Genomic DNA, 15,590 nt, shown 5'->3' with positions numbered 1-15,590 from the left:
GAAAATAAATATATATCAAAACTCAATTTTAATTATTAAAATTTATACAAGTTATTTTTTTTAATTAATCACTGGTATCCGATCTATTAATCGATTAATCCAGATCGGGTACTGCATAGGCGAGGGCGACCATTTCAACTTAATTTACTCCATTCACAAACACCAAAATTCAAACCTCTGACATCACTTAAGAGACTTAATACATCATCCTAACAGATCAATCGATTGAGTTGAACATTATAGTTGAGTTCCTTCTTCAGTTTTTATATATTTCCTTGCTCGGCCCAACCACAACATGACATTTATCACATTTCGATGAAGTGAAAAACACCATGCATAAATGACGTTTTCTCCTTGAATTCTGAAGCAAAAACACGACGCATCGAATGCGTTAAGGTCCCATCGCAAGTTGTCCAACATTGAAATGCCATACATTTAATAACTCGAAATATATTTTCCGGTTTAAATTAGGAGAGCAAAATTCGATTTAATTTAAAAAATTGATTTTTTGATTTAATTTGACGTGAAAAAATTTGATTTGAATTGATTTTGAGTTATAATTTTATAAACTTGATCCGATTAAAAAAAGTCAAGTTCGAATCGAGTTGTAAAATACAACTCGAATAACTTGAAATTTTTAGTAATTAGTGGATTTATTTTCAAGTTCGAGCCGAGTACTTCGACTTTATATAATATATATATATATGAAGAAATATATTTGCGTTGTATATATGACTATAGAAAATCTCTTAAATTAAAATCAAATAATATTACAATATAACAAATATTTATAATTAAATTTAAATAAAAATTTTAAAAAAATCAACTCGACTTCAATTTCAAATTGTAAAACATCAACTTAAATAATTTAAAGTTTTTTAACTATACTGGATATAACTCTTACCTCTAATTTAAACATCAAAATATATTCGGATATTGCAGCTTTCCCCGTTCCTAAAACCTAATTCGGTTAGAATGACAGGTCTTGTAGCATCTCTGTTTGCAATCACGTGTGCCTGGAAAATCTCATCACTGTCACCATAAAATTTCTTCCACCCACTTAATAGTTATCATCCTTTGCTCGCTGTATAGATCAACGTAATTAATAACTTCACCAATTTTTTCTTCAAAAAAAAAAAAAAAGGTTGGGATTGTCAGACAGGTCATAATGTATGACCTTATTTATTGAACTTTATTCACCTTGATTTCCCTCCTTGTGTTCTGCTTCATTTATTAATTTATTGTATATCGGTTTCCCATGATGATTTTATGTGCATTTTTATGATAGCAGCTTCTTTCCCTTCTGTTCTCGTCATTGATTTGGCCTCTCCTTTAAACTACAAGTCGAAGGACTTTCCATTCCAAAAAGAGGATTTAATTAGGGTAAACTACAAGATTGGTAACTAAACTTTATTTTCACTCTTATTTCATTTATCATACTTTCAATTTTTTTTAATTTATTCATTAAACTTTATATATTGTATTTTTTATTTGTCTGCCGTTAAATAATTAACAACTTGACAATATGATAATATTTTAATTAAAACGACGTCGTTTTAGTCTAAAATTTAATCTTTTTAGGAATTCAAGATACGCCATTTGATGTAAGCTACCATGTCATAACATCGTTTAATTATTTAATGGCGGAATGACAAAAAAATTAATCTATAAAGTTCAATAAGTAAATTGGAAAAATTGAAAGTATAGTAAGTGAATATGAGAGAGAGTAAAGTCCAGTTACCAAATATGAAATTTACCCATTTAATTATACATTTGCACTTTTTTGTATTTAAAAAACAAGCTTGTAGATGGACTTCATCAAACTTAATAACTATGATATCAATTATCGTACATTTCGGGTTCAGATAATATATAAATTTAGCAAGAATAGAGGATCAAAATGAGATTTGGAAAAAGAAACGAGCAAAAGCAACAATATTTACGAATGAAATACCCCAAGTGTTTATTATATTATATATCCGACACTGAATTCTGCTAGGTGAATTTTAAACTGGTCTGTGTGTACGTACAGTAGATTGAAAACCAAAGGAGGGAAAGACTAAAATTTGCCAGAGACCTTTCATTTCAAACATATAAATATTTTATTTGGTCCCTCATTTAATATGATTTTGATCTGAAAGTCACGCATGATAGTGTTATCCCATTCAAGCCGAAAATAAATAGGGAAAATCACTAGTAGTTTTAGCATTTCTTCATCTGACATTTTTGTGTCTAGGTAAACGAATATAAAATTTTATGTTAGGAAGGTAAATTTATAGAATTTTATAGAAATATAAACTTGCAAAATTTTAAGAGAAAAAAATGATTTTCAACAAAAAATATTAAAAATATATAAGTATTTAAAATTTTTAGAGCGACAACCATACCTATCCGCTCCTTGATCCATCCCCGTGCTTAGGGGCTTTGCTGGTGCGTGATTGACATGTGGACCAAACTCACCTAAAGATTCAGCTGCATTTCTTACAAATATTAGCACATGGTAATGCAATGTTGATAAAAATATCTGTGTGAAATGAATGGTGACAGTGAAGTGAAGTTTACAAGGTCTAGGCCATCCAACCCTACAGATCTAACTGCAATTTGTCAACGAAGCTAATGGGAGGAAAAGCTTCATTATTGAGCATCATCGAATACCCCACAAGGATCATTTCCTGCTTCATTATTGAACAAGACATTGTACTTGATCCTACACCATTTTAATAAATAAATTAGTTAAATGTCTGAATTATTCCAAATTGCATGCAAAATTGTTTTTTAAATTTGTAATGTATATATATATATAAGAAACAACAACAATTCTTTTATCATCGTCCCTGAGATCGCTTGGTTCTTGCCATCTATATGTATTCTAATATATGGTAGCAGACCTTTTCTTCTTTCTTTCTTTTTTTAAAAAAAAGGAAAAAATATATTATGTTTGATGAGCTCTCCATGTATCTCACATGCTCTGCACCTTGAATTTATTCCGTGTTTCCAATGCCCCAGGTATGTTACTCGGATTTTCAAACCAGGTGTGCTCCATAAAATATCTAGATTATCCCAAAAGAACGAGGAGATAAGGAAGATCGATCGAAAAGGGTTGAAGAGATGGATTCAATGGTGGAAATTGGTTTCCATGGAATCTGCCCTCGGTTAAAAGTTGAATGATTCTTTGCTTCAATTCTCAGGAAATCCATGATTTTTCATGATGATGATGATGTTCTCTATAAATTATTTTTCAGGGTAAAATATACTACAAAACATTCAATTATGTGTTTAGTATCAAATGAGTCGCTTCATTTTAGTTACAAACATATCATTCAGTTAAATTATTTCGAATTAAATTGAAATTGATAAATTATATAGATTTTGAGTGCTTAAATTATGATTATATTATACAACATCACTATTTTTTAATATTTAATGGTTAATGATTATATTATACTTAAAAAAACGACGACCTAGTTATTACCAACTACATAATTGAGTGGCCTGAGATGTATTTCAACCTTTCTTTTAAGAATATAATGCGGGAGACTGTCTGACCTGTAATGCAATGAAGAGAATATTAGTAAAGGCTAGTGGAGGCAGGCTTCACTTTCGTTATTAAAGTTTTCAAGAACTCTTTGGTAACATGGATTATGTAGACTCAAACTTGTTCTACCTAAAGGAAAAACAGAGACGAAAATGACTCTAAAAAAAGTTTTGGATTCTTTGCACGTAGTTTGGTTCCGCTAACATCGGCATCGTTGGTCGGACTCTCAACGGAAATGTAATCCACACCCTTGGTTAAGAGTTAGGGCCGAGGGGACCGTCGGATGGGGTTATAATTTTATAAATCGAAATACCTTTTATCTAGTAAAAGGGATAAGATTATGAAAACAACGTTTGGGGCTGAATGACCCAAGTTTATACGGTTTAAACACTGAAGAGCTTGAGGTTCTTTTCATGGATTCCTTTTGTTTTTATTCTTTGTTTTGTTAATTGGGGCAGAGCCGAAAAGCATAAATTCGTTGTTCTTGCACATTATCAGACAAAGTGGTGCCATTGAAGCGTTCCAAGGTTGCAAATTTGATGCCCAATATGGTGTTGTATACAGTGGATATTAGTCCATGGGTCATGACCATTTACATGTTTCAGCCCTGATCAAAGTGGTTAGCCCATGTTCTATATGAAATCGGAAAATGAGGCCTCTTTGTCGCCTCCTTTTCACGTATGGGCCTATTTACAGGTCTAATAGAGACCCACTTTTGCATGTAATGGTCAATAAAGGGATATTATTAAGTATATCGTTATTGAAAATAAAAAAAAATTACAACTATAATGTAATGACGTGTGTAATTTAAAAATTTTAAAACTAAATAAATAGTTACGTTAAACTTTCCTTAATTTATTGGGATTTGATATTAAATCTCTTAATTATAACATCTACGTCCAATTAATAAGGCTGGAAAGAGTGCTGATGGTGGTGACTTAACAACCATGCAAATGAATTTTAATTTTTATATTTCAAACCTAGTAAATGGTGCTGATTTGCAAGAGATATCAATGGTATTAAATTAATCGGCAGGCTTAGTTTGTTTTTCGTGAGATAATATTTTTTTTTATAAATTTTAATCTAATTTTAATCTTATCTATATAGAAAAGAGGAAGAAAAGATTGTAAAAGGAAGGAGATTATTCGTAGTGACTTTAAGACTTGTGATTTAAGGTAATACGATGAAATAAATATGAACAATTTGACTAACCGACTAAACTTATATATTCGTTTTTCAAGAGATAGTTGAGTATATTTTCAATTATAGATAATGATGGTATATTTCTTATAATCTTACGAGATTTTCATACTTAACAACAATGATAAATCATATAAAATGGTTGTCGGTTATAATAAAATCATATGAAATGTGAGAAAAACGTGGGGGAGATGATGGGCGATACGGATTAAGGATGAGCATGGTACTCAAATCCGAATACTATTGACTTAATTCAATCTGATTTAATTTGATCGAGTTAGACTTTTCTAAAAAATTCAGGTTTGGATCGAGTTTGGGTTTAGAGTAAAAATATTCGATTCAATCAGAAAAAATTATAATTTTACATTGTATATTTAGGGATAATTTCAATAATACCCCTCTATATAATATTTTCTTTTAATTAAATCTCTATTTTTATTGAATAAAAATAAGATTTTTTTAATAAATATATTATTTCGGGTCAAGTTGAGTCAAGTTTAAATTTTATCTCAAAAAATCAAGTCGGGTTCGGGTCGGATGGAAGATGTATATTTTTTGGGTCAGGTTCAGATCAAATTAAGGATTTTTATTTTTTAGGTCGAGTCATGTGGACCGAAAATCCAACCTAACCCAACCCATACCCGTCCTTAATAGGGATATACAATCAACGATTAATCGAATTATTTAAAATCAAATTAATAAAAAAATTCATTATTAATAGAATTATTTTTAATTTGTTTAATTGAAGCGAATCAAGTTCGACTAATTCGATTAACTTTGAAATTAATCAAAACTTATTATAAATTTTAAGAAGTTAAATGTATTTAATAGGTTAAAAATAGTTGAACCTTAATTCTTTAACAAGTATGAGTTTAATATATATATATATATATATATATATATATTATTAAAGAGTTAATATCTACTTATATTATGTAAAATTCTTTTTGTTTTATATCTTTTTAGGATCGTTAGATTAAAAAAATAAAATGCTGAAATTAATTACTTATTTTTTTGTATTGAATATCCTCTAAATTTTTACTGTTAATCTTAGTTTTTAATATCTCTTATCTAATGGTCATAAAATGATGTAAATTTAAAATAATTTTAAACAGTGTAATTGAATCTTGTCACATTATTAAATATTAAATATTATTTTTTTTAATTTGATTAATTAATCAATTTAAATTAAATTAACTGATATTAATTTTTTTTAAAGTTATTAATATTTAATTAATTTTATATCTAATTACTTGATCGATTAATCCAATTAATCTTTAATTTAATCAATTAGATTATAATTGAAAAATCATCATCCTTGAGACATGACAAAATGATTGGGAAAGCATCAGGTCTAGAATCTATCTGTGCTTCCCAACCCCTCTTTAAATGAACTTCATAGCTTAGGGTTCTATCTCCTTGGAATTATCTCATCCATTTATTACACTAATAAAGAAACATCATCTTCCCTGTCCACACTCCACACGTTTTACAGAAATCCCACAAATTTCATTAAATAAAACCATGCTTCTAATCTACACTTGTAATTCATTTCCTTTCATCGTCGCCCAAAAACATGTTTTCCATTTCAACTCCTTTCCAGCCCCTGCTCTTTAAACTCGAGCGTAATTCTTCACCCAAGCATTATAAACCCTTTGACCCAGAATTTTCCCTTTGTCTACGAACCCGGAAAACTAGTTTTCTTGGAGGGATCTTGACCCAAAAAATTGGGTTGCGGGATCGTTCAAGAACTATGATTCAAACTTCGGTGTTGAAGGACTCCAGGGACGGAGACGATGCTATTCAAGTGATCGAAGTTGAACAAGAAGGTCTCATCGACGGATCAACACGGGTCCAAAATTTCGAGTCCACTTTGAATCGTCTGGTGAGTATATTTATCTCATATCCAGTATTAGGATGCACATTTGTTTTCAATGTTTAATGAAGTGGGTTTTCTTTTTTTGGCTGGCTATTTGGAAATGTTAGAGCAAGTGGTTGGTGTCGGCTTTGTTCGGTGGGGTGATACTTTGGAGGCACGACGCCGAGGCCTTATGGATGGCGATGGGTTCGATTGTGAACGCGCTGCTCTCAGTTGCGCTGAAACGCGTGCTGAACCAGGAGCGGCCTGTGGCCGGGCTTAAGTCCGACCCGGGGATGCCATCATCTCATGCCCAATCCATTTTCTTCACTGTCGTCTTTGCTATAGTTTCAAGTAAACCCTTACATTACACTCTTCCATCCCCCCACTTTGCATTAAGATTGCAAGTTTGGCATTTCAATATAGGAAATTGAGTGAATAATATTTCAATTATGCATTTTTGGTGTTTCACAGTTTTGGAATGGCTGGGAGTTAATGAACTTTCTGTGAGCATCTCCGTTCTGGCTCTGGCATTCGGTTCATATTTTGTAAGTGCACACATCCTAAAAAATAAATTAGAAAAATAGAAAGACTTGATGTTTGTAAGCTTGTGAAAAACTTTATCTAACTTGGTGTGTGTATTTCTGGTTTGCAGTCATGGCTTCGAGCATCGCAAAAGCTTCATACGATCAATCAAATTCTTGTGGGTGCTGTCGTAGGTTTGGTTTTCTCAGTTTTGTGGTACATATCGTGGGATGCTGTTGTTTTGGAAGCATTCAATTCCTCGTTGTTGGTAAGGGTAACTGTTCTTCTGGCTTGTGCTGGATTTGGCCTAGGCTTTCTCCTATACGTGATTCAGTATTGGTTCAAGGATGAAAGATGAACTCTGTATTTATGTTTTATAAAGATCAATTAATACAAGTCATTTGACTCCCCATAACAAGAGTTTCAAACCCATCCTAGGCAATTTGTCTGTCATGATGTTTCCCAACAGTTCCAACAACAGATTCAGTGTTTAGTAGCTGTCGAAAATGCTGTCCAAGTAAGAAATCAATGTAACTCTAACTAGGATGCCATGTCGAAACTTCTAGAGAGATGCTTTATGAATCGTCAAATAGATGAATATGGTCACCAGTTGAACTGTAAAGTGCAACTGAAGACTCAGGAGTTGAGGTGCATCTGCTCATTTCAACTTGACTTGCGCTTAAAGCATCTCGCGTGATCACCTCTTATCGAGCTGCTAGTCTTTGGTCTCGGTTGTAAGCCATTACAAAAACCAATTGCTAACTGATTGTTGTATGTTAACTGCTGATTAGCTCCTTGCTGCTGTTAGGGTTTTGCATTTCGTTATATACATCTGTTTCTGAATTTATTCCTATACTGATCATCCTCGTCCACTTTCTTGGTCAGTTCCGTTAGAAGTATAAATGATTACTGTTCCTATAATATTCATTTATTTAATTAACAAACGAATGCAAATAAAAGTATATTTAATTCATTTATATTTATGAACAAAGTTCATTTGAAAGTCCATTAATCCAATTCTCCCCTTTTACATATATATTTTAACTATTGGTGAAAGTAAAAGATTAAATTAAACATAAGAGTGATAGTAAAGATTAAATTAAACATAAGAGTTTAAATATTTTAAAAAATAAATGAAAAAATATGATGGTAAAAGTTTAAACGAACACGAGTCAAATATAAACACCCTTTAAAAAATAAACAAACAACACAAATAAAACTTTATTCATTCAAACTCGATTTATTTACGTCCTAACTTTCCTCTGCCGCAGAGGAACCCCTCTGGGGGTATTTCTTTGTTTCGGTCTCACCTTTGCAGTTTCGAACAAGAAAAAGAAAACCATATTGTCTTGACGGAAACGAATTCATATCCAGTAGAAACTCATTACATATTTGAAAGATGAGATACGGTTGCTGGAACAATCCCAAACAAACTTCATTCAATAAACAGGAGGTCAATAAATTCCCACATGCTGTGCTTTATCACTGAAATGTCCTGCACAGGAAGTATATCTGCCTGAATCTACTAAAAGACCTTTAAAACAAATCCAACAAGGTTTTATGTGCATTACGCACACACTAGGCCAAAATTGGGCTAACAAATAACGATACATAAATTTGATAATTCAACAACTCACAGCCAGCTAAGCAACAATTAGTAGCACAGAATTTATTATGGATGGTACTCCACATCCTCCGACGGCTCATGGCAGTTTCGACTGCTATTCACAGGAAATGAACGTAAGCATCTTATTTGGTTAGCCACAATGACAGGTTCTCGCAGCTTTAAATTTTTAAGGTAATGATCACTTGGCCACATCATCAACAGGATCTGAAGCTTGAGGAACATCAGCAGAAGATGATCCTTTAACTGTTGGAAGATAAGACCAAGCCAAGGCAGCTGTCCCAAGGGTAATTGCAGTTGCAATTGAACCCCAAACCCATCTCTGCATCCTTCTCTTCCTTTGTCTCTCCCGCCGTGCCATCTCTGTAGAAACAAAAATAATTGGTGAAACCAGAATCAGATAAACATAATTGCATCAAATTCATGTGTAAAGCCCCCGCTTGCATCAAATTCATGTGTAAAGCCCCCGCTTGCAGCAAATTTCAACAAAGAGAATCAAACTAAAGAAACAAGTTGAAGTTATGTGTTACATTTTCCAAACTAGTCACCAAAATGAAAGAAAATTAGGATATAGCACTCACCTATAGACTCTTGGTTCCTCTGAGACATTTCCTGATTCACAGCCTCATAATAGTGTAGTTTGTCCCATAATCGAGCAATTTCAAAGTTCTTTGATTCAATTTGAACTTCCATTTCCGTCTCCATCTCTGCCCTTGCAATGCCCTTTCCAACACATAATGATACAAATCGTGCAATATGTGCTTGCTGCCTCATTTCTTCAGCCCGTTTCACCAGTTCATCATCTGTTATATCAATAGGATCTGCAGGCAGTAACAATCCCACAATACCCAACTCTTGGCTCATTCTTTTCCACACACATCGCAGCTTGTTTAGAGCCTCTTCTGCCTGCTTCCTCTTTTCTATTTCCATGAGTAAGCTCAATCTTATTTCTCGCACTTCAGCTTCAGTGTCACGATAGCCAGGCTGTGTACCACTCTCAGAGGATAATTCTGAAGGAAACAAGAAATCGAAGTAAAATTGCCAAAACAACCACAAAATCATTCCTATTCGAAATTAAGCAGTATCTATGGGAAAATTTTCATAGTTCTCGATATTTCAACGAAGGTGTCATTCCATTCAGACACACTGGACACACATTAACATGGAAAAAATTATAATATGATTTATATACGTAGGTCTTTTCATTGTTAACCATTAATATAACCAAGACATTTGAACAAAGGCTAGCACATATCATAATGTCACATTCGAAGTAGATACACAAGGTTTTAAACGAAGAAATTAGCAACATGCAAGAAAATTGTTTTTCACCAAAAAGAACATGCAACTAAATCTAAACATATGCAGTTATCCATGATAGTAATCGGAAGAAAGTAGAGCTCTACATACCATCCCAGGCATCAAAAAACTCAACCCCTGATGTACCAAGCCTTGCAGCACTTTCATCATCACCATCGGTATTAGTTGTGGCGCTCATGGAATCCTTTGGATCAAAGAAATCTTCACTTTCATCACCTCTGTTCAATTTCAATGAAACAAGCTTTGGAGAATCAATATCACTGGCCATACCGTTATTCATTTGGCTGCTTCCAACTGCTTTATTACTGCTCCCAAGTTCACCATCATGGACACCATTCATGTTCTCATCTTGAATGGCGCTAGCATGGAAACCATTTGCCTGCTCTACTTTAATAGGATCATTATTGATACCATTCTCATGTTCCTCTTCATCAGGTTCATGAATGCTAAAATTAATAGAACCATCCTTAGATAGATCAACAGACTTGGTTTCTATAAGCTCTGCCTTCCCATTAACCTCACTTTCTTCAGTGGCTTTCTTCTGAGTTGATACATTGTTTTCAGAAAAGCTCTTCAAAAGGCGAGGCCCACGGCGCTTGTGATTAATGATGTAAGGTGATGGAGGGAACGAAGCTGGTGAATCAGGTAATGGAGTTGTCTCAGGAGTGGCATAGAGAGCAGGTGATGGTATTTGGGGATGATTTACCTTCCTTTCAATTACTGATGCACTGTTCCTCCTCTCTAGCTTCGAGTTGGTTACAAGCTTTGGCTTGGGCAAAGGTGGTTTCATATTAGGACCAAACTGGTCAACAGATTCTGAAGTTCCAGGTTCCAACAACCTATCCAAAGCTACAGCAGAAAACGTTGGCATGGCTCTGGATTATCAAAAACAAAAGCTGAAGTCAATAAACCCAGACATATCATTTTCTTAGAAGAATAAAAAGAAGGAAAGGAAAAAAAGAAAACCTCATTGTTACTACATATGAGAACATTCTACATTCCGTAAACTAGGTAAGATTCACCCATAGTTGTTAAATGTCTGTTTGAATGACCTAATTAAAACCTAAACTTCAATGTTTTTCTCCAGCTTCTAATGGAACTGTGAGCTAATTACAACAACCCAAACCCTAAAGCCAAAGTCCCTGAACCAACATAGCGAAAAAAAAGTATGATCCGTCCTCCAATCACTCAATTAGCAACCAGAAAAAAATGTGACAATAAAAAATAAACAGCTCAAACAATCTTATATTCATATAGACACATTTACTCATCATTTCAGATATACTGTTACACTAAAATAATTTTATTTGCTTCATGAAAAACTATATATCAAATTACACAAATTAGAGCTCCCATAAAAATATGACTCGATGAAAAAGAGAACCCAAAAACAGAGGTATCAGAAACATACAAAAGTAAACACATGAGTCTTCCTCTGGATTTAACAGCAACCAAACAGATCTAAAAAAATCCTATAAATTTTCAAAATTCAACTACCTACTTCGACTGTTAGATGAATTACAAAAAATGAAAAAATAAAATAAAATAAATTATAAACCGAACACGACCAGCAATGCGAGAACTAAAAACAAATTACATCATTTCCGCTTCTGAGTTAATTAACGAAAATAAGGAGGAAAAAACATAAAACCGCAAAGGATCCCTAATATAACAAAGATAATACCAGCTAATTCAAAAGCTAGAAAATAAAATACACCGAAAATATCATGAAAGGAAAAAAAAACACGAGATTTATTACCTAATACGCTAAAAAAGATATAAACCTTCAACAAGAAACCCTAGGCTCGAGCTGCGGTCGAGACGGCGGCGCAACTGGTGGGAGTCAAAGAGATCGGATCAGAGCGCGTGCGGTGAAGACAGGAATTTTGATTATTTATATTTTCTGTAAGGACATGGGAAAAAAGTGAAATTCCCTGATATTCTGAAAGGGGAAAATTAGAAAATTAAAAGAAAGAAAGAAAGAAAGAAAGAAGAAGAAAACCTGTTGCCCAAGTTATTATCGCGTAGACCGCCTCACTTCTCTCCGCGAAAATTTCAAAACGCTGACGTTGTTTTGCTATTCCTGGCTGGGGAGACTACTTGAAATGTCGGATTTGACCTTATACGGTGGATGGGATGTAGGGTTCTGTTTTGAAATTGGGAGTAATTTCGGGGGTTTGTGATGTTGGTGGGAGGTTTCCAAAGTGTTGGGAAATGTTCTCTGTTTTCACTACGACATCGTTTTCATGGGTTCTTGGTACTGTCTGTTTCTTTTGTGAACCTTCCTTTGCAAAAGCCTTGGGCAACACGGCCGAATAATTAAAAGAGATGTTCAGCTACTGAAATTGACCCACAGCGCCCAAACTAAGCCACGGGAACACTCCTCTATTTCTCTATACATATTTCTTTTAATATTTTAATATTTAAGACTAATTTTTATTCATATTCAAAATTAATATATGTTTCTGTATTTAAACTATAATATTAATACACCTTATGAATTCTCATTAATTATTATTTAATTAATTTAAATTAATTATAAAATAATATCTATTTAGAAAAACTTTCAATTGTTTAACAATTATACGTGGTCACACTTATACAAATATATTAGGACTTTAAATCTTTAAAAATAATAATTGTCTTTTTAATTGCTATCCATTCTATTAACTATTATCTTTAAATCTTGATTTGAGGAAAGGGTTTTCTAGTAGCTTCATGTAACAAGCAACAAATATATGAATTAAACATTTTTGGAATCCAGAAAATTTACGGTTAAGAAGGAACCGCACACGTGTTAGCTTTTAAAAAAAAATTATATTCCTCTCGAGTGGAGGGGTAATTGGGCTTATAATACCCTCGCGGCCCGTTGTAAGGGATAAAATGAGGGTAAATTACATAATGGTCATTAATGTATGAGTAAATTTTCGTTTTCTACTACAATTTAAAAAGTAACAAATTAGACACGAACATTATCGATTTGTAACAAAATGATCACTAACATTATCAATTTATAACAAATTGGTCACTCGTTGTTAACGGTGTTAATGTAGTAATAGAATATTGGCATGACACGTTAAATCATTTGACTTAGCAGGTTTGATCATGTAGAACACCCTTTGATTGACCATTTATCTATTCTTTGCATGGATCTGATTTATTAATAGTTGAAGCGATTGCAATCACTTTCAATGCAATTGTCATAACAATAAGTCTTCTTGTTGGTCATTCGTAATATCTTGTTACTATAAAAAGGACTCAAAATCGATAGACATGACCGAGAGACTATCATTATAATCTTCTACTTCTTGCTCCAACTTGCTTTGTTTCACATAATATTTGATGGTTATTGAAACTTTAACTTATGATTGCATGCACGCATGGACTAAAGTGAGCCGGAAGTAGCATACATCACTCTAAAGTACAAAGTCAAATGGCTCCAAAAATATTCATGATGACATCTGAAAGACAGCAAATCTCACATGGAAATTACATAATATGTTTTGGGTGATATCAACTCTCAGATCTTTAAGACAACATAGAATCATGTAGAAAAAGTGCTTTAAACATTTTCATGTTGGATTTGCAGGAAAAAAGAACCAGTTTTGTTTATTTTCATCATAGATCAGTACTAGAAACAGATTATAGGCAAACTTTTTTTACTCTATTTTGGTTTTCAGTAAAAGCCTCCCTTAACAGGTTGACGATCCCATTAAGACGGTAGCAAATATGAACTATCCAAAAGCAAAGGTAATCCATGACTGATGAGATGTATACAAGCATACCATATTGTTATTTGTATATTACAAAAATACATAGCCTTAAAAGTCGAACCATTTTTTGGGTGCAAGAAACAAATCAAATTAAAATCTGGGTGCAAAAGTTTTGATAGGAAAAATTAATTACCTAATGAGGAAGGGTGTAGTCGTGTTGGTGCTCGATCTCATTGCTTAGGATTCTGATGAGTCTAACGGTCGGTCAAAGGGTGTCTCGCATGATCAAACGTGTTAAGTCAGTTAGTTTAACGTGTCACGTTTGTATTCCGTCACTGCAGTAACGACTGTTAACGGCTAGTGATCATTTTGTTACAAATCGATAATGTTACTGATCAATCTGTTACTTTTAAAATTTCAGTGAGAAAAACAAAAACTTACTTAAACATCCATGATCATTTATATAATTTATCGATAAAATAATTTATAGTTAATTACATCAACGTCTTGAATTTCAATTTTACAAGTTTCAGTTGCTTTAAGAAGCAAAAGATATAGCTGATAACTACCTTTTCATAAACCCATTTGTTTTATCTTATCTTAATATATTATAAGTGTTTAAACTATAATATAGTTAATTTTTGGTGTTCGAAGAATTTTTGATTAAAAATAGGCTTCTAATATTATTTTCTTCATTATATTTTTAGATGTCTAACGTTTTTTTCGTTACACTTTTAAGTGTCTATAGTTAAAAAAACGTTAAGTAACACATGTTATGTTTAGATTTTTTAAAAAAAATTATATTTTATTTTTAAAAAATGAAATAATTTAAACGTGATATATGTCATTTGACCTTTTTTTTAATGATAAACATCTAAAAATGTAACATAAAAAACTTTTAAAAGTGTAACAAAACTTAAAGACTTATTTTTACATTAAACCTATACTCGGTTGTCGATTTCACTTTACCCTTCTACGACAACCTCGATTCCGGGCCGTTAAACTTTCTCGATGCACCAAAAGCTAGAGCCGGCACACTTCGAGCTCTCTTCAACTGTGCTTCTAACCGAGTTTTGCTCGACACAGGCTCGTCATCGACTTGGGTTTCGATGAGCAGCCTTTCATAGCCACCACGGTTTCTTCTAGTGCTGAAAGCTCTAAGCATGGCCATGGTGTGAGAAAGATGGGAGGATAAAGCTTAGTTTAGCAACCCAGCAAAGACTATATTATATTTGACGAGACTGAAATAATTGTAATCTTTTTAAAGGACATAATTGCACGCCGCATTTGATTAAAATCGATCGTTGTTTGTTCGGTGCCTTCGTAGTTTGAACATGATAAAAATGAACCTTAAAGGACGAGTGTGTATATAGAACCGACACAGAATTTCATGTTATGAGATGAATTTAAATTTATAAAATTTCAGGGATGAATTTAAATTTACAAAACTCTAAAGATCGAAAATATATATTTAATAGAAAATATAACATAATCTAAAATATATAATAATTTTAAATTTTTAAAAAAGAATGATTGCTCTCACCTATTTCGTCTAAGGCCATCTCCAACCCTTATCTCTACTCTACAACATTTCTATTTATACTCTAAAGATGAAACAATAATTCATTTCCAGCGCTATCTCTACATTACCACCAACTTTACTTTATTCACAATATTTAACTATTATAATATTGATTTTGTAAATATAAAATAAAACATATACATTTCTAAAAAAATATCAAGATAAAAAGTATTAATAAAACATTCATAAATAACATTGCGAAAATACAAATAAATAAGAAAATTACAATTAAT

General features: G+C 32.6%; 2 protein-coding genes across 2 annotated transcripts; one reads left to right on the top strand and one right to left on the bottom strand.

Annotated features, from left to right (window-relative positions):
• Positions 1–6,177: 6,177 nt before the first annotated feature.
• On the top strand, positions 6,178–7,528 carry LOC120153111 (lipid phosphate phosphatase epsilon 2, chloroplastic-like). The gene is made up of 4 exons (XM_039165109.1): positions 6,178–6,620; positions 6,722–6,947; positions 7,068–7,141; positions 7,249–7,528. The coding sequence occupies exons 1-4, from the start codon at positions 6,312–6,314 to the stop codon at positions 7,474–7,476; spliced, it is 837 nt and encodes a 278-aa protein (XP_039021040.1). The 5' UTR covers positions 6,178–6,311; the 3' UTR covers positions 7,477–7,528.
• Positions 7,529–8,528: 1,000 nt separating this feature from the next.
• On the bottom strand, positions 8,529–12,153 carry LOC120153026. The gene is made up of 5 exons (XM_039165055.1): positions 12,065–12,153; positions 11,822–11,965; positions 10,153–10,937; positions 9,324–9,752; positions 8,529–9,105 (listed from the first exon to the last, which is right to left on the bottom strand). Exons 3-5 carry the CDS (start codon positions 10,931–10,933, stop codon positions 8,924–8,926), a joined length of 1,392 nt encoding a protein of 463 aa, XP_039020986.1. The 5' UTR covers positions 10,934–10,937; positions 11,822–11,965; positions 12,065–12,153; the 3' UTR covers positions 8,529–8,923.
• Between the last annotated feature and the right edge of the window lie 3,437 nt (positions 12,154–15,590).

The sequence above is a fragment of the Hibiscus syriacus genome, unplaced genomic scaffold (assembly GCF_006381635.1).
Source record: "Hibiscus syriacus cultivar Baekdansim isolate YM2019G1 unplaced genomic scaffold, ASM638163v2 tig00111098_pilon, whole genome shotgun sequence".
Lineage (NCBI taxonomy): Eukaryota > Viridiplantae > Streptophyta > Magnoliopsida > Malvales > Malvaceae > Hibiscus > Hibiscus syriacus.
The sequence above is the reverse complement of the archived record's forward strand: the minus strand, read 5'-3'. Positions and strand labels throughout refer to the sequence as shown.

What these genes read in the sequence shown, in the direction of transcription:
- LOC120153111 (XM_039165109.1), top strand. Translation starts at nt 6,312, where the DNA reads ATGTTTTCCATTTCAACTCCTTTCCAGCCCCTGCTCTTTAAACTCGAG. An exon ending in AGTCCACTTTGAATCGTCTG is followed by an intron (nt 6,621 to 6,721) that starts GTGAGTATATTT and finishes TGGAAATGTTAG; the next exon opens with AGCAAGTGGTTGGTGTCGGC. An exon ending in CGTCTTTGCTATAGTTTCAA is followed by an intron (nt 6,948 to 7,067) that starts GTAAACCCTTAC and finishes GGTGTTTCACAG; the next exon opens with TTTTGGAATGGCTGGGAGTT.
- LOC120153026 (XM_039165055.1), bottom strand. Translation starts at nt 10,933, where the DNA reads ATGCCAACGTTTTCTGCTGTAGCTTTGGATAGGTTGTTGGAACCTGGA. An exon ending in GTTTTTTGATGCCTGGGATG is followed by an intron (nt 9,753 to 10,152) that starts GTATGTAGAGCT and finishes TGTTTCCTTCAG; the next exon opens with AATTATCCTCTGAGAGTGGT. An exon ending in GAGGAACCAAGAGTCTATAG is followed by an intron (nt 9,106 to 9,323) that starts GTGAGTGCTATA and finishes TTGTTTCTACAG; the next exon opens with AGATGGCACGGCGGGAGAGA.